The sequence below is a fragment of the Castor canadensis genome, chromosome 19 (genome assembly GCF_047511655.1).
Source record: "Castor canadensis chromosome 19, mCasCan1.hap1v2, whole genome shotgun sequence".
Lineage (NCBI taxonomy): Eukaryota > Metazoa > Chordata > Mammalia > Rodentia > Castoridae > Castor > Castor canadensis.
In genome coordinates this window covers 28,206,691-28,232,046 of record NC_133404.1, presented here as the reverse complement: position 1 = coordinate 28,232,046, position 25,356 = coordinate 28,206,691, and the positions used below count along the sequence as shown (strand labels likewise).

At 43.6% G+C, this 25,356-nt stretch overlaps 1 protein-coding gene and 1 pseudogene across 3 annotated transcripts in view; one reads left to right on the top strand and one right to left on the bottom strand.

Annotated features, from left to right (window-relative positions):
* Window positions 1-25,356, top strand: part of Entrep2 (endosomal transmembrane epsin interactor 2) — a 469,028-nt gene that overhangs the window by 21,900 nt on the left and 421,772 nt on the right. The window contains exon 1 of one of the 3 annotated variants that reach the window (XM_074061964.1): window positions 2,243-4,014. The exons of the other annotated variants lie outside the window; for them this stretch is intronic. Coding sequence (XP_073918065.1) covers window positions 3,988-4,014 — 27 coding nt within the window. The 5' untranslated portion in view covers window positions 2,243-3,987. Of the gene's footprint in view, window positions 1-2,242; window positions 4,015-25,356 lie in introns of those variants that run through there. 3 annotated transcript variants of the gene reach the window in all.
* Window positions 19,117-19,838, bottom strand: LOC141419279 (large ribosomal subunit protein uL14 pseudogene; annotated as a pseudogene).

Below are 25,356 nucleotides of genomic sequence, written 5' to 3'. Positions count from 1 at the left end.
CTATTTATACTTCCTGCAGTAGCTGGGTTGACAGGCACGCTACCAGGCCCAGCTATTGGTTGAGATGGGGTCTTGTGAACTTTTGGCTTGGACTGGCCTTGAACCATGATCCTTCTGACTCAGCCTTCCAAGTAGCTAGGATTACAGGCTTGAGCCACTGGCACCCGGCTCTGGCTGAAGTCTCTTGAATGGGCTCTGAACTATGTAGATGCAGGTAGGCCTCCGATTAAAGTTGTTTATATCTCAAGCCCTGCTCTCCTCTGGCACGTTGACTAAAAGAGGGTTGCTGGTAACAGTTGGGAGCAGTTTGCATCTGAGATCTGGGCTGTCAGAGAGGAAAAAAAAATTAAGTTCCTACTCCTGCTCCTTGAAAGTCAAAGTTGGCCATCACCTGGAGGGATATTGATTTGTCTGTTGGCCTAGAAGAGCCCTGGAAAGCCCAATGGGAACTCACCAGGAAGGAGGGGAACAGAGGTAGAGTCCAACCTCTATTGAGAGCCTAAGGTGGGGCTGGTGCCAGCCAGGCCTGGCAGTGAGGAACTGCCAGCTTGAGCAGTGTTTTAGAAAGACTGATCTTTTACATTCGTGTTCTTTACAAGTTAGTTAAGCCAGTTCTTTCTTTAGGGCTGCCCATGTAGAGGAAGTGGTGGGTTATTAGGCACTTGAGCAAGTTCGCAAGCTCCACAGAAGAGGTGTGCTGTGCATTACACACCTCCAGGTGTCTAGGGGTGGAGTGTCCCACCCTTTGGCCTTGGGATGGGAATGTGGGGTTGGACATGGCCACCCAAGTCTGTGCCTTGTGATGGCATGGCTTCCAGAGCCACCTGCAATGGGCAATGAGAGTGAGTTGGAGTGGAACATTTGAGGAGACCCTAGTGGAGCTGAACCTCAGGTCGGGGGTCAGGGGGCTGCCTGCATGTAGCTAAAATAAGGGAGAGAAATCTTTAGAGGACAGAGCCTTGAATGGAAGAAGAGGTTGTGATGGAGACAGGAAAATTGAAGAAGGTGGGAGAGCCAGAAATGTGCAAGAGGTTATCTTGAAAGATTTTGCCAGAAGGGCTTGGAGTGAATGTCTGTTCTTTTGACTCTTGGCAACACTGGTTGCTGACCTTTTTCAAGGGATGAAAATATAGAATAAAACAATGAGAAAGGAAATGTTTTTGATTTTTCTCTGTTCTTTGAGAATCTTGGAAGAAATTTTCCTTCTCTGGGGAGGAGTGCTCATGCACACCTAGGAGATTGGAGAGGTTTTTGTGGGCAGAGCAGGTGGGGGACAGACTGTTCCATTTGTGTCCAGGGGTGTGTTTGACTTGTCTGCAGGGGATGGGGAGGCAGATGAGACTGAGCTCTGGAAAGAGAAGCAAGATAGAAGGGAAGTTTGTAGCCTTCAGAGAGGAGCGGGGGAGGGCAGGTGCCTGGCTTTTCTTTTCCAGTTCTGTGCTGATTGGCCTGCTTGGCAGGGATGGGGGTGGAACTGGGAATATAGTAGTCTTTTTCCATGGGGATTCATTTCAAGACCCCCAGTGGATGCCTGAAGCCACAGAGAGCACTGCACCCTATACATACTATGATTTTTCTTCTTTACATACACTTATGATAAAGCTTGACTTATAAATTAGGCACAGTAAGAGACTAACAATCATAACTAAGGACCAAATAGAACAATTACAGTAAATGCTTTGTAAAAGTTGTATGAGCTGAGCGCAGTGGCTCAACTGTAATCCTAGCTGCCTCTGAGGTGGAGATCAGGAGGTTCATGTTCAATGCCAGCCCAGGCAAGAAGTTCACAAGACCCCATCTCAATCAGGGGCCAGGAGTGGTGTCACATGCCTGTCAACCTAGCTATGTGGGAAGCACAAATAGGGAAATTGTGGTCCAGGCCAGCCTGGGCATAAATAAAGACCCTATTTCAAAAATAACCAACACAAAAAGGGCTGGAGGCATGGTTCAAATGGTAGAGTGCCTGCCTAGCAAGGTTGGGTTCAACCTGCAGTACTGCCAAGAAATAAATGTTCTGACTCTTTGACTCTCTCTCTTTGTGTCAGAATACCTTGTTGTAGTGTTCTTCTTATGACACAGGACAACAGAAACCACAGAAAGCAGAGCTGTGGATAATGGAGAAACTATGGTATGGGAGTAACCCAGTACTGGGATGGTAGCCTCTAACCTGGCCTGTGTTCCTCTGAGCACTGTGGAAGTGCTGTGTTTACAGAGAATATTATTCTTCATTGCGGACACTGTGATGGTGTTCTCTACATTTTCTTATAATAAATAGAATAAAAGTATCTTTGACACAATTTCATATTTTGTTATTAGAGTTTTATTCCTTATGTTTTTTAATTTAAAAAATGCTGTTCAGTTTATTTTTGGAAATACAAGGAGTACCAAAAGGGAAAAGCAACCTTGTCTGGCAACCTGGATTCTTTGGGGAGAAGCTGTCATACACTGCATCCATGGCTCAGGTGACCTCTTGGGCATTGAAGAGACAAAAGTAAAACTTGTACAACATCCTGTTGGAAATTCAAGCCAGACAGAGAGGTATGAAATGAAAAGTCAGGGCTCTCTCCTCTCCCCAGAAGTGTCCCCTGGGCAAAGGGCAGAAGAGGGATTTCTTAAGGATCATGGAGCGTGTGCTGTTTTCCTGATCCCTTCTCTTCCTTCGAGTCAGAAGAGGAGACACTGTGTCCTTTCCTACTGTTACCTGACGATGCATCTTGTAGCTCACTGTTTATCAGAATACATATTTCAAATATATATATATATATATAATACTGGGGTTTGAACTTGGGGGTCTTATGCTTGCTAGGCAGGCACCACTTGAGCTACATGCCACACTTTTATTTGTTTGCTTTAGTTATTTTTCAGGTAGGGTCTCTGTTTTTTGCCTGGGGCTGTCTTCAGCTGGTGAACCTCCTACCTATGGCCTTCTGAATAGCTGGTATAACAGGTTTATTGGTTAAGATGTCGGGGGGCAGGGAGCGGCGAGGGGGAGCGTGGTTCACTACCTTTTTCCCTGGGCTGGCTTTGAACCGTGATTCTGATAGCTTGTTCCCCAGGAGCTGGATTACAGGTGTGAGCCATTGTACTTGGCTTCCTGGTGCTCTATTGTATGACTATTAATGCACTTTATTTAATAAGCTCCTTTTGATCCGATGAGTTGGTATTTTTTATTTTTGTTATGCTGTACCTGGAAGTCCATGCTGCATTTTTATGAGTCTCCTTAGCCAGAGATTTCTAGGTCAAGGGGCACATGCACTTTAGACTGAGATAGACTATTTCCATTGCCCCAGAACAAGCTTCACAGTTTATAGACCCATCAGTAGTGAGCAGCTGGTCCCCAGTCTTAGCATCTTAGTCACTGTCCCTGGAGGCCTCCCTGGCTGTTCTGTTTTAAGAAGCACTTTCTTGTTGCTTGTTCTGATTTTCAGTTTCCTTCAGAACACTTAATACTATTTGAAATTAATTTTTTTTTGCGCACTAAAATATAAACTTCACAGTGACTTGTCACTGTCACTAATGCCTAGCCTATAATGGAACTGCAGACCTTTAGTATTATTTGTCAAATGAACTGACAAATGGATTTTGATTCATTATGTTTTAAAATGTAGTAGGGCGTCTTCCTCCTTGGCCCTTCCTTTCCTTCCTTTCCCTCCTTCCTTTCTCTCCCCGCTCCGTCCCTCCCTACATCACTCATGTGGCTGGCTGGCTATGTCCTCTCCGATGCTGTGGTCGCAGCTAACAATGGCTGCTTGTTTCAGAGCAAGAGTCACAGAGCACTGGGTGGAAGCCCGTGGCCGTCTCCAGCCTAGTCTCAGAAGATCCATGATGTCCTTTCCTCTACACTCTGTTCGGCTGAAGCAGTCACAGACCTACCCACATTTGAGGGGAAGTGCCATGGATTGACCCTACCTCTTGACCAGAGGAGGACTTAAGTCCACACTGCAGAAAGACTCATGGGGTAGGCAGCACTGTTGTGATCGGCCACCAATGGAAAAAGATAATTGGCCCCACCTGGTAATTCTCGCCTTCTTTTTTTTCCATCTTACTATTTGTATCATTTTGTCATGTCCCAAAATATGTTCTCAAGTTCTCCTGGGGTTTTAATTGGTTTGTAGTGAATTTATGCATTAATGTAGAGAGAATTAAGAACTTTCTGGTCTTGAATGTTGTATGCAAGAACATGTTCTTACTTTTCATCTAGAATTTCTTATTTATGCCTGGTGTTAGACTGTTTTCCATTCTATAATGAAATCCCTGAGCCTGGGTAATATATAAAGAAAAGAGGTTTATTTAGCTCACCATTTGGGAAAGTCCAAGCAGCCTGGCCCTGATTGTGGAAAGGGCCTGCAGATGGTGTCATGGTGGAGATGACCACCTGAGGGAGGGAGAGATCACACAATGAGACAGGAAGCCAGAAAGCAGGAGAACTACCTTAATCTCGTCTGAGGGCAGCACCTCTGGTGACCTAATGACCACTTAGTAGGCGCCACCCTTTAAAGGTCCTGTTGCCTCTTACTAGGCAACACTGGGGACCAAGCTTCCAGAAAGCCTACCCAAACTATAGAGAATTCCCGCTGGAGAGCTTCCCAGTTCTCTTCAGAGAGTTTTTATTTTTTTGAAGCACTGGGGTTTGAATTTAGGCCCCCATGCTTGCTACCATTGAGCCACTCTGCCAGCCTGTTTTTTTGTGATGAGGCTTTTCAAGATAGGGTCTCAGAGAACTATTTGCCCAGGGCTGGCTTTGAACTGAGATCCTCCTGATCTCTGCCTCCTGTGTAGCTAGGATTACAGGCATGAGCCCGTGTCTGGTTAAGGGAATATGGGACTCTGCCACTCTTTTCTTGTTACGGGGGTTGGGGTCTTTCCACCAGTGCTTCCATCATTGTTTTACTTGTTTATGCGAAAAAGATACTTTCAAATTTTACAGTTAGCTGGCTACTCTTAATTCTTTCTAATAGGTTATGTACTTAACCTATTATTTGCCAATAATAATAATAATAATTTGTCTTATCTGAATTTATTTTTATTGCAGATATTTTGAGCCCTAATTCTGTCACCCTGTGTATCAGCTAGTTATTTATTTACTTTTTTTGTGGTGGGACTGGGGTTTGAACTCAGGGCTTTGCATTTGCAAAGCAGGTACTCTACAGCCTGAGCCACACCTCTAGTTTATTTTTCTCTGCTTATTTTGGAGAAGGGGTCTTACGAACCATTTGCCAGTGGTTAGGATTTCAGGCGTGAGCCACCAGTGCCCAGCCTAGTTTATCTTTTTTATTGTCTTTTTTCCTCCCCCTCCCTTTTTTCCATCTTTTTTTTTTTTTTTTCCCATTTGTATCTGTGTATGTGACATTTCCCTTCTGGTGACTGGTGGTGACTTGGATGGCTTACAGTCTAGTTTTAGTTTTTCCAGTGAGTGACTTTTCTCCTTGATTTAGCAGTTCTCAAACGTATCTGTTGTGTGCTTGCTATGAAAAAAGAAAAGTTATCACTTTTTCCCTTCTGCCTCCTGAGTTTTGTTTCAGTGTTAGCTGTATTTTCACTTTAAATACTTCCAGGCTTCACCCTCTATTCCTAGTGTGTTACTTAGCATTCCATGACTGTAACAAAATACCTGACGTAACATAACTTTTCTAGGTTTCAGTCCATGATTGGCTGCCCTGTTGCTTTGGGCCTGTGGCAGGAGAGAGAGAGAGAGAGAGAGAGAGAGAGAAACGAGAGGAAACAGAGGAGACCAGTGTCCTCAGATCCCCTTCAAGGGCATGACCTCAGTGATCTGTAATGTAATTGTGCCACTAGGCCTCACCTCTTTTTTTAAATCATTTTTTTGTTACCATTTGTTTTACTGGGGGTACATTGTGACATTTGCCAAAGTTCTTACAATATATCATAGTTGAATTCACCCCCTCCATCATTCTCCTTTATCCCCCTTCCTCCCATTTTTGGAGTAGTTTGAACAGGTCTCATGAATACATAATATTTCTGCTATATTCACCCTCCTTTACCCTTTCATTATAGCACATCCCCCTACTGGTGCCAACCCCAGACAGGACCTGTTTTTACCTTCCTGTTCTCCAGTTTTGAAAAAAGGCATTTTTGTTTAAGATAGCTAAGCAGAGTTTCCTTGTGACATTTTCCTGTATAAATGTATTATAACCTGAATTAGTTCATCCCTCTATTATTTTCCTTTCTACCTTAGTCCCCTTCTCATGGTGAGTTCAACAGGTTTAAAAATTCTATATTCATTCTTTTGTAGAAAATACATCAACCATGTTCACCTTCTTAACTTCCTTCTTTTACCCTCCCTCTCTTGTATGTGACCTCCCCTTAGCACGGCCTGTTTCTTATAATACTGCTTGTATTTATATCAGGTCTAAATTCCACATATGAGGGAGAACATACGATTTTTGGTCTTTTGGGCCAGGCTAACCTCACTCAGAATGATGTTCTCCAGTTCCATCCACTTACCAGCGAATGATAACATTTCATTCTTCTTCATGGCTGCATAAAATTCCATTGTGTATAGATACCACATTTTCTTAATCCATTCATCAGTAGTGGGGCATCTTGACTGTTTCCAAAGCTTAGCTATTGTGAATAGTGCTGCAATAAACATGGGTGTGCAGATGTCTTTATTATAACCTGACTTACATTCCTTTGGGTATATCTGTAGGAGTGGAATTGCTGGATCATATGGCAGTTCTATTTTTAGTTTTTTTGAGGAGCCTCCATACTGCTTTCCACAGTGGTTGCACTAATTTACATTCTTACCAACAGTGTATGAGGATTCTCTTTTCCCCACATCCTCGCCAACATTTGTTGTTGTTTGTGCTCTTGATGATAGCTGTTCTAACAGGAGTGAGGTGGAATCTTAAAGCGGTTTTGATTTTAGGCTCCACCTCTTAAATGATTCCACCTCCTTTCAATAGCACAAGTTGAGGACCAAGTGTTTAACACCTGGGCCTTAGGGGGCATTTCAGATCCAAATGATAGTACAAGGCTTATCAATTTCAGGCCATATTTAATGATTATGCCCCTCCAAGAAAGGAGGAAACAAATGCTGTCACGAATCTTTCCATTTGGCTCTGTACTGTCCCACTAAGAAAACAATTACTTAGACATAGTCGTGTTTAGCATTTACCATCTGCAATCACAGGAAGGAGCCTTTTGCTTTCCTCCCACCAGGGAGTCGCAGTGTCTTTTCCATCTCTGGATGGCATGGAAGTGTTGGGGAAAATTCTCCTTTTTCTCTGGAGGCTGCCTTCAGCTGCTCCCTTCTGCTCTTCTCTAAGTTGGGAGCTCTCAGTGAGATTGCTTTATTTATTTGCTTCTTCCTTGAGTTTTACTTCCAAGGAGCCCTGGGACCTGCTGTGCAATGCACAGGCTTGGAACTAACTTTGTTGTGTTAAGATTTTGGCAAAGGCATATTTTGATACTGAGTTTCACTCTGCCTTTCTCTTAATCTTTTTTTTTTTTTTTTTTTTTTTTAAGGCTGGGGTTCAAACCCAGAGCTTCATGCAAGCTTGGCAAGTGCTGTACATGCCCAGCTTCCTTTTTTTTTTTTTTTTTTTTTTTACAGTAAGGAAGCATTTGATTATTTAGCACACATTGCTAAAACTGCGGTAATCCCTTTGTTGTCTTCTTTTTTTTGAAACAGGGTCTCAAACTGGTCTCAGCCCTGGCCTTGTACTCCTCTCTCCCCTTCTTTAGTGCTGGGATTACAAGTGTGCAGGAATACATCCAGCTGTTATCTTCTTTTTAATGAAATAAACCCTCTATTCTGTAAGAAGTTGTAAGACTGGGGTAGGTGGATGAGAACTGTTATCTTACGCATAGAGTTTTAAGTGGAGGCTCCTTATTTTTTGGGAATATGGTTCCTAGGAGTAACTACTGAGAAGTAATGATACATACACAAGCCAGGGTCGTTAGATGCAAAAAACAAAAGCCAAACCAAACCAATTTGAGAAATTTGACAGAATCCTGTATGGTCGGGACCAGTGCCCAAACCTCAGAGCTAGCTGGTGACAAGTGAAGACAGCCCTGCGACTATCACTAAGTACACATGTCCCTGGTGGCTGGGGATCTGTGTCACTGAACTTCCCATTACTGTGGCAAATACCTGAGATAATCAGCTTATAAAAACAAAAGGTTAATTTTAGCTCATTGAATCACAGGTTTCAGTCCATGGTCCCTTGACCCTGTGACATCATGGTGGGAGTGTGTAGTAGAGGGGAACTGTTCACCTCATGATGGTCAGGAAGCAGATAGGGGAAGAAGCTGGAGTCCCAATATCCTTTTCAAGAGTGCAGCTCCAATGACCTCCCTCCTCCCATTAGGTCTCACATCCTAAAGGTTCCACTGCCTCCCTGTAGTGCTACAGGAAGGGAGCAATCCTTTAACATGTAGACCATTGTGGGGACATTCCAGATCCAAACTGTAGGAGAACTGAATGATAGAAGCTCTGCTATAGCTACCTTGGGAAGCTTCCTCCTCCCGCTGTGCCCAGTGCCTCACCCTGCTCATCTGAGCCCTATCTGCAAGGAGGGCTAGTCAAGCTCTGCTTCTCTCATGTAGGGGAAGGAGTTGATCATATGAAAAGTCCTCTAGGTTTTTACTACAGTGTTCTTTGCTGGGGATTGGGGACACACTATAGCTGAGACAGGAAGCAGGCAGGGTAGGGTGAGGAAACTTCAAGGGCTTTCAGCACTTCTCAGAACAATAGCTCTGTGACTGTGGGGAGCTCACTCTCTCTCTCTGACATGCATTTCCTCATCTATAAAAGAAGAGCTCCGGAAGGTAGCACTGGCATAGATACATATGTAAGGCCCTTGGTACACGTTTGCTGCACAAATAAATGAACAAATCTGTTATCGATTGATGTTTGAGAAAGACAGGTGGACACAAAGAGACATCCAGTTTAGGTGGCTTAACTTCTGGTTGTGAATTTGGCTTTCAATTAAAAAGAGCTTCTAGCTAGTGGTTTTTAAAGTCCTGTAAATCCTTGTGATTTTTCTTTCTTTTTTTTTTTTAAAGTTCATTTATGGCAAGAATATAGAAGCAATACTTATCAAGAAAGTTTCAGTCTGAATGAATTATTAATGATTTTCTTAGCATTTAGAACATGAGAATTTTTATTTGCTTTGGTAACTGCCAGACTTCAGAACATCAAGATAACATTCTGATAATCTAATGGGGAGATCCTTCCCTAAGTGAGTTAAATTATTTACAATACTTGACTTTGCAGTGCTGGAATAAATGAGCATTTATTGAGCAGGTACCCAGGGGAACTTCTCAGCCTCCCTGCCATCTTTCGTAGGAGTTGGTCATTGACTACCAACTCTGTTTGAACTAGGCATTCTCTTTCCTTTCATTTTTTTTTTTTTTTGCTTGTACTAGGAGAAAGTGAGGAATGATTATTTCTAATGTGTTCTGTCTCTCTTGGATGAGTGCTGTGATCATTCATTATTCTCTCTCTTAAAACACCTTGTGTTTTTACATGAAAGCCACTATGCATGCAGAGCAGATCGGTGGTCTAGATAAGTCCTCTTAGCAAGAACAGATGCATCTGATCATGTCTTGAGGGTCCAGGAGCTCCAGAGGGACAGTATCTGTGAGCGTGAGAAACAACTACCAGCATGGTGGTCCCTGCCATTGCTGTTCTTGATGGCTTACAGAATTCATTCTCCTTTCTTCATCCCCATTTCCCCTCTCCATTCTTAAACTTGACTCCACTCCAGCTGCACAGCTGGCTATGGGTGAACTAAAGCTAGTGTCTGTGTCCCCCTCTCTTGCCACAGCAGTTGTTTCAAGAATGAACTCAACACCCAGTTTCACTCCATGTCAAAGAGTGAATTCCAGGACCTGAATGGGAGTTCCTAGAGACAATGCTCTTGGTTCCCCTGGTATGAGGAATAGAACTGGCTGGGAATGCTGTGGACATTTCATCACAATAAAGGGAGAGCCTGGGGTGTTCTGTGTGAAGCCCAGAGATAAAATTGATGCCACAGAGGCAGAGCAGAAGAAGCAGAAGAATTGGGACTCCAGTGACATTGAGCTCCTCATCCAAGATTGCTAAGACAACCAACAACCCTCTTCTCTGAGTCGTCAATTATGGGAGCCAATTTCCTTTATTGTATGTGTGGTGGTGTGACCAAGTCTTGCAAGGATGTGGATGGGTGTAGAAGGCACTGTCACAAATACCCATTTATGTTCTTCCAACAATGAAAACTGTCACTCCCCAAGAACTAAAGCATAACGGTAGGATTGGAAATCCCCTCATATGTGTTGGAAGCTTTGTTACCCTTTCTTCTTTAAGGCTTTACTAAGTGGGTATGGCTGCTCTGGATTTTATGATTTTTAAGTGTGTGATGTATCCTTTCAGTATGTAGCTTCATTTAACTTAAGTTAAAATTTGTGGTAAAATACACATAACATAAGGTTTTCCATCAGTTATTTTAAGGGCGCAGCTCAATATTGTTAAGTGTGTTCACACTGTTGTGCAACCAATCTTCAGAACTTTATCATCTTGTAAAACTGAAACAAATTTCCTCTCCTCCCAGCCCCTGGTAGCCTCCATTTACTTTCAGTTTCTGTGAACTTGGGTAATTTATAAATTTCATGTAAGTTGAATTAATACAGTATTTGGTTTTTTTTTGTGACTGGCTTATTTCACTTAGCACAATGTCTTCAGGGTTCATCCATGTTGTAGCATGTGCCAGAATTTTCTTTCTTTTTAAAAAACTTTTTATTTTTTAATTAGTGTACATTGGCGGGGATTTCATTGTGCTACTTCCATAGATGCCTACAGTGTACTTTGAACAAGTTTGCCCCCCCCCCACTTATCTTCCCTTAGAATTTCCTTTCTTCTTAAAGGCTGAATAATATTCCTTTGTATGGAAAAATCACATTTCTATCACCCATTCACCTGACAAAGAACACTTGGGTTGTTCCCACCAGTTCTATAGTGAGCAATGCTTCTGTGAACAGGGCTGTGCACGTAGCTCTCTGACACCCTGATTTCCATTCTTTCCATATATATACAGAGTGGAGTTGCTGCATCTTATGCTAATTCTGTATTTATATGTTTTTTAAATTCTTTTAGGATCAAATGTATTGTTTTCCACAGTGGCTACACCGTTTTGTAGTTCTAGCAGGATGCATAAGGGCATCACTTTTCCAACAGTTGCTATTTTCTGCTAGTTCATTGTGGTTTTGATTTGTAATTCCTCAATGATTAGTTACATTAAATATTTTTTTCAGATGCCCTTTGACTCTTAGTAGATCTTTTCTTTTTGAGAATGGTTATTTGGGTCATTCTCATTTTTTAAAAAAATGGTTCAATACATAGTTTAAAATCTTAAAAGAAACTTTTGCCTTCGAGAATGACTTTATGTATTGGTGGTCCTGTTTCTTCTCAGAACTCCTATTATACCTATGTTGAACCCTCTTTATCTATCTTTTTTTTTAATCACTTTCTCCTGAATACTCTTTATTTCTTTCTATATGGTTTTTATTATTAAAAATTTCCTCCTTTCTACCTTCCAATTTTATTATCTGTTTACAATTTTGTCATTTCATGGGTATAGCATTCACTCTTGTTATTTTCACAAAGTGATCGTTGCTTTGGTCATGTGCCTTTTGAGATCTGCCTCATTTCATCTTTAACTTGAATCCTTTCCTCTTGTCCCTTTCCTTCCTTTGCCTCTATTATCTCTGTCCTTCCCAATTTGGTTTCTTCTCTTGGTAGTTTTGTTTTGCTAGCTGGATTCTGCATAATCCCTGAAGTTCTGCTGCTGTTCTCACATCAGCTCCTGCCCTTCCCAGTGATTTTGGAGTCCTCAACATTCTCACTGTTTCCTGCCAGTGCCTTTTACCATGCAGCACTTGTGCCTGACCAAAGATGCTTCCTTTACTTTTGAGGTGTTGTGGGGGTAGGTCTTTCCCTTGGATAGCAGATTGCCATTTTTGGTGCCATATCCAGCATTTTATTTAGAATTTCCAAACAGAAAGTCTTCCCACAGTGTGTCATAACAGAAGTTTACTAAATTTCATCGTTGAATAGACAGCACAGCTATGTGGTAAAGGAAGCAGGAGCTTCATCAAGTTGGCGATTCTGTTTGTGAAATTTGAGGTCTGATAGTGATGTAGAAATGTTGTAGACTTTCAGTGTTGCCCTTGGTAGAATGCATGTTTTCTTCTCAGGTAAGCATGGTCAATGACACCAGTCTTAGACATGTCAAACAGTGCTTGGGGTCTGTTTAGGATTAATGTTGGAAGGTGTTTTCCTTTGTTCATCAGTAGTATTGGGCACTGTATTCAAAGTGTCTACATGTGACTAAGTTACAGAAAATGTACAATAGTCTCCCCATCTTTATTACATATATATATCTAGGGGTCAGTGCCAAAAATGGTTTTGGGCTTTCCCTGGAGGTCTTTGAACATACTCCCTGTGCAGAGGGAAGGACCCTGTACTGTAGCTTCATCAGGAGAGTTTGTGGGATAGCAAAAGAAAGTGAGAGACAAGACGGCCGCCAACAACCATCCTTCATTGTGGCGGAAGTGGAGTGGTTCACGACTAGCATGCCACCTGACGCATATTCTATTATAAAGCCTGCCCTCTACTAAGAAGCATTTGTTTTTTAGAAAGAAGAAATATTATAACAAAGATAGCTCCCATAAACTATCTGGCCACGAGTAGCTACATTCATCTCCTTATTTCTTATCTTTTCTTCTTTAATGTCACATGACTTGAGTTTAAGCTTTCTTCTCATTTGTAGAATAATTTTTTTCTGTTATCTCTTTTGACCATTGATAGCTGTGTCTGGAAGCTTTAATACTTTTCATATTCTAGGCTCATGTTCTTGACCTCTTGTGCCCTGTGAGTGTAGACTGCATAATTTCAAGGCATACTGAAAGTTGCTGAATGTAACTCATTTCCTCTTGGTTAATCTCAGAATTTCACTTTTCCCATAATTGCGTGATGTATCTGTTTTGGAAAGCCAGCTGGAATGTATGTAGGGCAGAAAAATGTCCTGTGATAGCCCCGATGGTGTATCAGTGATCTCATTAACCTGTCCTGACTGGGAGCATTTTATGACCTGTCCCAAAGATCTGGCAGTTGCTGCTTATTTTAATTGAAGGCAGCATTCTGCCCACCTAATAATGTAGCATCATGGTGTCAGCCTCTGACCTTAGATGGGACAGTTAGGTTCAAGTTCAGCCCCACAGTGCTACAGATGCATATACATGTCACCCTTCATGTGACAAGGAACCCTTCACGCACAGCGGAATGTACACAGGCATAGACAGTCACAGCCATTTGTCATTCTGCCCCTCTGCTTGGCAGGTAGCAGATTCTTTTGACATTGCTTGTATGAGGAACCTCAACTTCACAGTGTTAACATGTGAAGAGACATTGGAGTTACGCTCCAGGCGACCAAAACGGAATTCACTGTCACCACTTCTGCTGTGAGACAGATGTCACACTTCTCTCAAAGCTCTCCACTGACCCCCAGGCTCTGCTTCTCCTGGAAGCTGTGCAGCAGGAAGCCTGCTGGCCAGGGCTTGTTTTTTTGCCTAGCATTAATTATTCAAGTAACTATGACTTTTTTATTTGAAAAATCAAGAAACACATTTTTTATTGTTGTGCTGGGTGGGGTACATTGTGACATTTACAAAAGTTCTTACAATGTATCAAATATGTCATACTTGAATTCACCCCCTCCACCACCCCTTTTATCCCTCCTCTCCCCATTCCTGGACAGAAAACTGCATTCACTCTTTTTTTTTTTTGGCAGAACTGGGGCTTGAACTCAGGGCCTCGAGATTGCTAGGTAGATGCTCTATCGCTTGAGCCACTCTGCCAGCCCAAGAAACAATTCTTAACTGTGGTAAAATACACTTGTAAAATTCACCTTCTTAGCCATTTTTAAGTGCACAGTTCAGTAATAAGTGTGTGCAACCATCTGTCCTGGAACTTCTTCCTCTTGCACAAATGAAACTGCCACCATTGAACCCTCACCCTCCTTACCCTCCCCCAGCCAGCTCCGGGCCACCACCATTCTACTCCCTGGCTGTCAATTTTGAACACTAGCAGAATTATTTTGTTCCAAGTGACAATTAATCCTGAATGTGGAATATTTATCTATCCAGCTTGGAGAATGTTCTTAGAATCAAAACTTCTGATTTCCCCCTTCTGCAGTATTACTTTGTTTTTTGAAATTATTAAGCTCCTTAAAGGCCTATGTAGTAATTTTTATATTCAAATACACAGAATAAAGTTATTCAGAATGAAACAGTTTAACACACACACACACTAGAGTAAGTGTAGTAAGACATAGGTCTCACTGTCTTGACCAGGCTGTCCTTGAACTCCTGGACTAAAATGATCTTCCTGCCTCAGCTTTCCCAGTGGCTAGGATTACAGGCATGAGTGACCATGCTCAGCTTCAAAACAGTTTTAATTAAACATGTTATAGTTATAAATTTACATAAAATGAATAAAACAATTACCTTTGATAGAATGTGCTTTGTAAATAGCTTGAATTAAGCTCAATCCCATTTATAAAAAAATCTAAATAATAAAAGTAAAGAACAAAAAGGATAGAAAAATTGAGACTATTTTTGTAAAAGAATCAAGGCCAACCTTATTGGTCACCTTTGCTGTGAAATACAAAGGCAAGTTGTGGGCTTGCAAAAGTGTTTCAGAGGGAATTTTTGCTATCTTTTCTAAATCTGAGATGTGTAATTGGTTTCTGAAGCTAAATTTTAAAGTCTCTAAAAAAGTCTAACATGGTATTTTTTTCTCCACTCAGTATTTTTGAGAGAAAAGTGTTAACTCTTTCCTTATCGAGTTCCTAGAACCAAATTATGTTTGGTGTTAGAATGGAGGTAATGGTGTGTGCCTGAGTGGTCTGTCTGGGGAGCAGGTGTCTGTCTGTCCACGGTTGGGTGGGGGCATCCACGCAGTGTTAATGGACACAACTCTTTCAACTATTGCAAATCACATGTAACTGATGGATGGAGAATACCACTGAAAGCAAGAAGTGACATAATCAGAAAAAATTGAAAGCAGGGACTTGACGAAGAGGATCTGCACACACATGCTCATGGCACCATTATTCACAGTACCCAAAACGTGGAAGCAGCCTGAGTCCATCAACAGACGAATGCACAAAGTGTGGCATCTACATTCAGCAGAGTGTTACTCAGCCGTAAAAAAGGAAGATCCTGACACATGCCTTGAGAGGGACTGTGAGAACACTTTGCTACGTGAAATAAATCAGACACCGAAGGACAACGTTGATCTAATTCCATTTGCAGGAGGTTCCTGGGGTATTCACATTCAGATTCATAGAAACAGAAAGTAGAAGATGCTCTGGGGGTGGCTGAGGCAGGAAGAAGGGGTTTGTTTCACGGGAACAGAGTTCCATTTTGGGAAGATGAAGAGAATTCTGGAGATGGTGGTCGTGGCAGCTCCACAACAATCTGAACGTTCTTAAGCGTTTGTTGTGTATATTTGTCCATAAAAAAATGAACAAAGGTCACTACCAAGTTTAATATATATATATGTGTGTATACACACACACACACATATACATGTGTACACATGTTTTTTTGTGTGTACTGAGGCTTGAACTCAGGGCCTATGCCTTGAACCACTCCACCAGCCCTTTTTTGTGTTGGGTTTTTTCGAGATAGGGTCTCACAAACTATTTGCCCAGGCTGGCTTCAAACTGCAGTCCTTGTGATCTCTGCCTCTTGAGTAGTTAGGATATAGGTGTGAGCCACCTGCGCCTGACAAGTTATAATTTTTTAAGAAAGCAAGGAACATTACTTGGATGGAATGAAAAAAACAGCAAAAGTAACCACTTCAGGCCCCAGGAGAACCATCCAATTCAGACAAGTATAATAGGCTCAAATGTATCAAAATATCACATAACACCCATAAATATATACAATTTTAATTTTTTATGTTAGGTAAAAGTTAATTTAAATTAAAAAAGGTTGACCCATTTTTTGAGGAAGTCCAACTTTGCCTCCACATAGGAAGTCATTCTGATTCTATGAGCCCCAGCAGCTTAACACCCTTTTTTCTGCTTCCCATTCTTCTTCATGAAGTATCTTCCCAGGAGCTTGCTTGTGGGGGTGCGAATGGGTCCCCCGGTCAGACCCCATTGTTCCAGCTTGTGTGGTGGCCCACTGGGCAGACCTGCAGCCACCTGGTGTCTCTGTCTGGCCAGCCACAATGGCTTCTCCCAGTCTTCTCAGTCTGCCTGCTCCCCAGTCAAGCACATCTGTGCCTCTTCCTCCTGTCTACAAAATTTTCATCCCCCTTTTCTAAATCTAAGGTGCGCCATTTTCCTTGACGCTGGCCTCCATGTCATCATAATCCCTTGTCATGCCCCAGGTCTGGTCCATTGGTCACTTTCAGAGAAGGCGCTCCTGCCCCTCCTCTTGGTGGAGGACCCCCCCACTGTCCCCAGTGTGGTCTCTGTCTTCTGCTGTGACCCATCTCCTTGCTTTCTCCTCTGTCTAACACTTCTCACTACCTGAAATCAAGTTTCTTTTGGCAAATATCTTCTTCCTGGAACAGAGGCTTTGTGAGGCAGGGGCTTGGGTCAGGCCTCCCTTGCCTCATCTTCAGGGTCATACATGGCCCATGGCAGGTGCTCAGCGCCTGATAGGACACAAGTGTGGGAACAGAAGAAACGAACCCCAGCTCCTGCAGACGGAGAGCTCCGGGCCAGGTGTCTGGGCTCTGGCTCCGAGGTGGATCTGGTGGTCTCTCTCAGCTTTTGATGCTTTTTGCAAGCATTCATGTACATCCATGCGTCTGCCATAGGCAGGAAGACACTTTCTGGTCAATGCAGACCCTGTGACTACCTGGAGGTTTGTGATCCTCAGGCCTGGAACGGTATCAGTGACAACTGTACTAGTTCTGTCATTTGGAGATGCCAGCTGGATTCTTTTCATGGGATTTGTTATTTTTAAAAGTATTTTTCTTATAGCCATGGACAAATTTGGTTTCTAGTCCCCTAGAGTCTGGAATGTTGTCTAGGGTAACTATTTAAGACTGTAGGATGTCTTTGTCTCATTTTCATCAATTTTAAAGACAGCTCTTTATTTTTATCTTTAGAGAAAGCTCTGAAAAGTTCCAGTGGTGCCATCCATGTGAGCCCTGGTTGGCACTGGAGCTTTCTCTGATCACGTGTGGAGGAGAGCCATCCTGTGTAGCTCACAGCAACACTACATCATATTATTATTTTTATGTTGGTGATGCTGGGGTTTGAACTCAGGGCCTTGTGCTTGCTGGGCAGATGCTCTACCACTTGAGCCTCAGCCCCAGCCCTTTTTACTTTAGTTGTTGTTTAAAGTCTCATGTTTTTGCCTGGGCCAACCTGGACCACCACCCTCCTAGTTACACTTCCAGTGTAGCTGGGATGACAGGAGCACACTAGCAAGTTGAGATGGGGTGCTGCTAACTTTTTCCCTGGGCTGACCTCCTGAGTAGCTGGGATCACAGGCATGAGCCACCATGCCTGGCTTCTGCACCACTTTATAAATGGCATCTTCTGTGTTTAAGGACAGGGTGATGGGCGAGTTGTCAGTTCATTTCACCATGTCAGTCATTATGGATGGTCACCGAAGTGCTGGGCTGGGCCTTTCTTGTGACTTGTCTTAACTTTCTATATTCACAGGTACTGTCACAGTGGGAGACATACATCCATCTATCTTGACTTGGTTTCCCCTACGAACCTGCTAGTTCTCCTTTTCTCCTTTGTGGTGACCAAAAAGAATTTCCCTGAGCCAGCAGGTGTGTTCTTGGATGACCCCCACATACCCCTTCTTGAGGTCTGCTTTCTAAACTGATGACCACAAGGAAAGGTCCCAGAAAGCTGAGGTGCCAGGAGTGGTAAGGTGCGGAAGCTGCTGGGCGGTGGGCTTGGCCACCAGTCATGACTGACTCTGGAGCCCCTGGGCAGCCCAGACGCACTTCGCAACTGTCCTGCACAGGCCTCACTTGCCTGGGCTTTGTGGAACTAGTCATCCAGGAAAAGAGAAAACCATGGTGGTTTGGAGCGAGTTGGGCTTCCTGGGTGGCCCTGTAGCAATGTGAGAGGTGACAGGTCCACCTCTGAGTGTCAGGCCCTGGTCTGTGTTCAGAGCAAGCAGCACAGGGGCTTTGCCGGCTCTGGCAGGATGGCCACCATTTTTCTGAGCTATATGGTCTTCACACTTTCCTGTTTTCATCCCTTCCTCCCAAGGGGTTCTGAAATCTCTCCAACATTCTTCAGGAAAATTCTGTTTTCCACTTTGCTCAGCCAACTTGGATTCTGTTGCTTGGAAGTAAAAACCCAGAACCAGACAGGGCTAGAGTAAGGTACAGGGCAGGCGATAGACCCTCTGGGAAATGGGCACCAGGCATCTGGGACTTACAGAGGGCAGTCATGGTCCTGCCATAGTGAGGTAGCTGTGCCTCAGAATTCACTGTCTCTGAGGTAGAGGCCCCAACTCCATGACACCTCACCCTGTGTTCATCCAAGTTTTACTTTTATTCGTTTACTTTTTGACATAGGGTCAAAAAGTGTAGCCCAGGCTGGCTGTGAACTCACGATCCTCCTGCTTCAGCCTGTGTGCTGACATACGGAGGCAGCTCCGGTGGACTGAGAACACAGAGATTTCACTCATCTCTGACTCAACACACTGAAAGGAATTATGGAAATTTAATCTTGTGTTGGCATTTCCTTGATGAAAAAGATTAGTTATTTTACAAACTTACAGTCTGCGCCCTTAGAGGCATTCGGAAGTGTGTTTGCTTACCCTTTACTTTCGCCCTTTACTGATGCTGAAGTAAAATCCCTTCAAGTTCTTCTGAACCAGGAGGAGTATAAATAAAATAGTTAACTTCAAGATCCTCTTTTAAGGGGAACCTGTGCCTGACCCACTAGTGAGGTCTTGGTTTGATATATGAAGTTGCTGGTTTTGTGGGTCACTTATGGGCCAGTGTGGGTGACATCCCAATGCATTTCCTTTAGTTCTTTTTTTGTTTTTTGAGGCCAAAAACTTTGTAATGGGTATTATTATTATTATTTTTATTATTTACAAATACACAGCTAATCATGCAATGCTGCCTGCACTGGATGCCCTCCTGGGCCACAAGTTTGCACACTCCTTTACAACTGGTCCTGTGATTACAGAACCTTTCATCTCGCCTTTATTGTTTACTGTGACCCCTGCGTTATCTTCAAAATAAAGAAACACACTATCTTTTCTCAAGTATGACTTTTGTTGTTGAGTTACCTCTGCTGGAGGTACCTTCTTTCTTTGTCACCCACACCAGCAGCAGGAAGTCTGTTCAGCTGTCCCTTGATCCCCTTCACAGAGATGATGTACAGATTTTTGGCTCTGGTGTTATCTGCACAGTTGATCACAGCTCCTACTGGAAGACCCAGGGAAATCCAGAATTTCTCCCTGGAGGATGTCCTAGCTTTGACATCTTGGATTACCAGAAAGGGACAGAAAAGCTCCTTTAGTTCTTGAGTTGTGGGAAATCTCGGGGTTCCACTGAACCAAAACTGACGAGAGAAGACAAGCCCAATGTTGAACCATTTCTCATCACCTGGGCATTCTGGTCTCATGAGGAACATCTTCCTTCTCTGTCCCCTCACAGTACTGAGTCTTGGTCTGTCAAGTTTTTTGTAAGAGGTCAGAAATACCAGCCTCTGCTCTTTATGGGTGTCAGACTGGCTCATTAGGGAAAGTGGGAACTCCTGGTAAGTATGCCACAGAGATCCTGCAGACAGGACCCTTGTCACAGTTAGTGTCCTGGAACAGATCATATTGTCCCAGGGTAGGAGAGGCTCATGGTGACCCTGACTGGGACCTTTGCAAATATTCTGAGGACCCTCAGGACCCATGTAGTTCATGGTGAAATGCAGCTTCTCACCACATGGACAGGTGGAGGTTTAGAAGTACAGGTCTTGCCTGGCATAATTGACATTTTGGTCAAGGAAGAGAAGTGTCTTGTGACAGGTCCCGTATGACTGTAACAGAGCTGAGAAAGTTCCTATCACCTGGTGATGGCACAGCTGTCCTAACATGGTAGCAGACATTTGTTGCGTGTTCACCGTGATCTGGTATAAGCAAATCTACTGTTTTTCCAGTCCTATAAAAGTATAGTGCACACAGTTGTATACAGTGCATGATTCTTCATCATGATAATAAATGCGTGTTTCTGGCTTATGTATTTACCCTACTCTACTTTTTTGTTATATTGTATTCATTGTTATTAGCATGTTATTAGTGTATTGGGGGTACCTTGTGACATTTACAACAGTGCTTATCTTAGTGAAAGTCACCTCCTCCATCATTCTCCTTTGTCCCCCTCCCCCGCTTCTTAGAATAGTTTCAACAGGTCTCAGGAACATTATTTTCCAGTATACTACTTCCACTTACGAAGAAAAGTTCACTGCCAAACAGTCTTCCATGTTACACCACAGCAGCCTGACTCATCTCACGTTTACTGTGTCTCAGGAGGGCATCAAGATGCCACCTGTGATAGACCTTGACTTTGAACGCCTGCAAGGCTCTCTATGGTGTTCACACAACAAAACTGCCTAATGACGCATATCTCAGAGCATACCTCTGTTATTAAGAAGTGTAACTGCGCCACACACTGTGGCTCATGCTTGTAATCTCAGCTACCCTGAAGGTAGGGATTGGGAGGATTGCAGTCCAAGGTCAGCCCAGAGGAAAGTTAGTGAGGCCCTGTCTCAAAAACAAGTTGGGTGTGGTGGTTCACAGGAGGCCATAGATAGGAGGATTGTGGTTCATTCAGGTCTGCCCTGGGCAAAAATGTGAGACCCTGCCTGAAAAATAAGTGAAGCAAAATGGGCTGGGGGTGTGGCTCAGGTGGCAGAGCACCTGCCTAGCAAACACAAGGCCCTGAGTTCAAATCCAGGTTCTGCTTAAGGGAAAAAAAAGTGTGACTGTAGGAGAAAATAAAGAGGCATTTCTTGTATGCACATCACCAGAAAGTGGAGGCCTTGCCCCCTGCCTGTTGGGAGGGAGCTTCCTAGCCGGGCAGCATGGTGAGTGGCTGGGACTCAGATTCTGTGACTGTCATGTGTGCTGGTTAGAAGCCTGTCCCATGGGAAGTCAGAGTGGGGGAGAACTGTATAAAACCACCTCGGTGTGACACCCGGTACATAGTGCACACTCAGCACACCGTCACCCTCCTCCCCTTCCCCTTGCAATGAAGTTGCCCTGGATGGCAAATCCTCTGCCAATTTTCAGCTGGACAGGTGAGACTCTTGGCTATAATCTTGTCTTGCTCTTTAATGCCTTTTGTTTATTTTCTGTGAAGTTTCTGTGTTTTAGGTCTTTCAATCGGACAGTTGCTTTTAATTCTTGGGGAGTTCTCAGATTTTGTAGATCTTTAAATCTAGTAGGGATACATTTATTGGCAACTTCTCCTTTTTCGTGTTAAATCCAACTAAAGCCATACTTTCTATAATAACATCTTCAGAGAGCTTTAAAAATTCCATCTCGGACTTAAGCATTGGTTTAGCTAATTTAATTTGGTCAGCCCATTTGTCAAAGTGGGATTTTAGTTTTGGGTTAAAACTTGGTACTAGTTGGCCTGTCAGTGACCAATGGCCAACTCATGGGGGCCTTTCTCTCCAGAGCTGCTCGAACAGCCGGTGTTGAAATTACTAACACAAGTGTGTGGGATGCACCACTTTTGTGTGTCTGCCAGTAGGAAGGTGGGACCATGTTTTCTGCCTACGATTCTGAATAAGTGCCTAAATCATTAAGTGACTTTGTTTTAGTAGTGTGTCAGCCATGACTACTGCAAATGAAAGAGCATGGCTTGCTTCTTTGTATAACTACATTTTTATCCTGGCAAAATTTATTTCAAATACATTTGAAAGTTTTAATCACCACAGGTCACTTCTCAAACTTTTTGTTTACAGGTGATGGTTCCTGAAGGAAATATTTTCTGTAGGTCCCAGTGCTGTGGAATACATTCAAAACTGCTCTCCATAATACAGGGTAAAAGTTAAAAATGGGAATGCAAATTTTCAGTTAAATCAGAGTAAGTTCAAGAGACACGTGGTCTGAGATGGCGACTCTAGTTCCTAACACTGGATTGAGGTCTTCAAAATGGCTCAGAGTGGATTCGAAGTGTTCTCGTCACAAAAATGAAGTCTGAGGTCATGGATGTGTTAATTAGCTCAATATGGCCTTTCCTCAGTGTGTACACATTCCAAAACGTGCACATGGTACCTATGCACAATTTTTGTCCAGTAAATAATAAAATTGAAAACAGGAAAAAAAAAAAAAGGAATGTTTCAGGTAGCCCACGTTTGGCTCTCTCTAGATTTGCCCTGTGTTTTTCTCTCAAGTTCCAGGCATCAGACTTGATCTGTTTGTCTTTCTGACATCGCACATAAGGGATCTTCCATCCTGGTGATTACAGAAATGAAAACTGAGATATGGAGTACAAACTCTCAGGGGAATGTTTTAACTGAAAGGAAGAAGAGGCCACGCCTGCAATCCTAGCTACTTGGGAGTTCACAAAACCTCATCTCAACAAATGAACTGGGTGTTTTGGTGTGCACCTGTCATCCCAGCTATGTGGGAGGCATAAATAGGAAGACTATGATACAGGCTGGCCTGGGGGGAAAAATGCAAGACGCTATAAGAAAAATAAATAAAGCAAAAAGAGTTGGGGGCATACCTTAGGTGGGGGGAGGGGGGAAGGAAAAAGAGGTGGGAGAAAGGGGGATCTCTGGTTACGGGAGATTCAGCCTATGATGGGCAGAGAAAAGAGGGGCCTTTGCTGGAGTGGTCTGAGGTCTGGTAATTTCTTACTGGTCATACGGTTGGCATTTGTAAGAAATCTCTTCCTTGTGGTTTAAGGAGATTTTCTCATGGAAGATAAGGGTGAGAAGCCAGTTTGTCCTTGGAGACAATAGGGCGCCACCCTTCACCTGGATGTTGTCCTTGCAATTAGAGTAGGAGGAAGTGGATAGGGATAAGAGATGGGTATGCTTTGTATGTTGTTGGCAGGGGGGTTTTACGTTAGTGGGTAACATGAATTAAGGGCCGGAGAACTTATCTATCTCTTGGCTCCATGAGAGTCCTCTTTCTACTTTACTCTTAGTCTCTTGTCAAGGTAGAAGACAGAGCTGGACATGGTGGTTCATGCCTGTAATCCCAGCTACTTGGGAGGCAGAGATAGAAGAATTGCAGCTCCAGACCACCCTGAGTAAAAAGTTATTGAGACATTATCTCAAAGAACAGGCCAGGCCCAGTGGTTCACATTTATAATCCCAGCTACCCTGGAGGCATATGTAGGAGTATTCTGGTTCAAGGCTGGCCCTGGGCAAAATGCAAGACCCTATCTGAAAAAATAGCTAAAGCAAAGAGGGCTGGAGGTGTGGCTCAAGTAGCAGAGCACCTGCCTAGCAAGGGCAAGACCCTGAGTTCAAATCCCAGTACTGACCAGCCCCCCAAGAAAAAAAAAAGATAGAAGACAGCCATTACTCCATACCTTAAATTGTGATGGTTAGTTTGGAATGTCTCCAGAACGTCCTGGTGGAAAAGACAGTGGCCATGCGAAATGTGTTTACTGACCGAATCACTGGAAGATAAAATTGCTGCTGTCTCTGATGCCTCTGCCTTCTTAGGGAGACACTTTGTCATGTATAAAGAATTTGCAAAGGTAGGAGGAAAAAAGAGCCATTGTGGATAAGAAGAAAAATGCCAGGAAGGTAAGACACTGACTCGGGGTACAGGGAGTACACAGGGGTACCCCATATCTGTGTGTGGCGAGGGAGAAGGAAGGGTGCACCTTCCTGATTTCTTGCTCTCACACCTCTTTCGAGGAACACGTGGCAGGTGGGTCTATGTCTGGACTGAAATGTTCGCAGCCTCCAGGGCAGGGCTTGAGGTGTTTGGCCTGCTCAGGCACTGTGGTTCTGAGGAAGGCTAAAATTAGGGAAAGTACAGGACTCATAGGAACTTAATATTGCATTTCAGATTGACCATGCCCTGGCTCAGGGACCACCCTCACCTGGCTGGGAACCACCCAGGCCCCTCCCCACTTATTGGTTATTGGATGGGGATCACCTGACTCCTCCCTTCCCATAAGTCAGCATAAGTCTTAAAAGCACCTGGAGAAGAGATGCTCTCTCTGCCTCCAGATTCCACCTGGGCCTCACCATGCTCCCCTCTGTATTTCTCTTCCCTAACTTTTAATAAACTCCATTTATACCCACATGTCCTGCCACGGATTCTTCTCCATGGGACACAAAAAATTTGGAAGTCTTCTGATCACAGACTGCACCAGCACAGTGAAGAATTAGTGTCTTTATCAAAAACGGTCTTGAATTTTCTGTGACATAACCTAGGCAACTGCTGTCAGAAGCCCCACGTCGCAGCATAGCCAGTGGAAGGCTAATTGTTCATCTGTGTGACCTTCAAAATTAGTGATTGTTTTAGGTTTACTAAGAACAAGTGAAGTCAGAGGGCTTCCTTAGGTTTTTTGTTGGTAATCATTCCCCTTGTCTTTGTTTATCATTTGTGTGGCCATTTTGAACTCCACTAGCTTTAGCTTGGTCTGTCCTAAGGACCTTAGGCTGTAAACGTCTGGCTACGTGGCCTAGTCTGGCAGTTTATGATAAAGCTATTGAGATAGGAAAGGGAAGAGGCAGAAGGAAACATACATCACCCTTCTAACAGGCAACAGGTTAAAGGCCCAGGGTTTATTTGCCTTTGCCCTCTTGCCTGGACCCTTCCTGTTTCAGTTTGAGCTGTGCCATCTGAGGCCTCTGGGGTGGACACATGGGTCTTTCTTTCTAGGCCTCCAGTAAAGACTCGGGTCTTATTAGCTCAGAGGTCATGGCTCAGGCCATGAAGTAGATGGGATTGCCCAAGAGTCACATGTGTGATGAGAACTCACACTGAGGAAGGAACCTGGGGAACAATAACATTTCAAGGAAATGTAGAAGAGAAAATGAGAAGACACAAGACTGGTCCAAGAAGTGGGAGGAGAACCAGAAGACAGAACCTTTCAGAAACCAGAGGACAGATGGCCATCTGCGCCTGCCTTGTCCAGAGGAGACCTCAGAGGCCTGACAGTGTGGCTTCCAAGAGGGGCAAGTCTTTGAAGGTCAAGAACAAATGTTTGGGACACTGGGGGCAGAAGCTGGCTGCTGTGAAGGGAGTCGTGGAGTGAGGAGGAGTGTAGAGGTAGGAGACAGGTGGCAGGGGATGGAACAGGGTTGAGGGAAAGGCAGGATGGGGTTTCATGGTGTGTGTTTGTGTAGACAGTAGACACAACAGTGACAA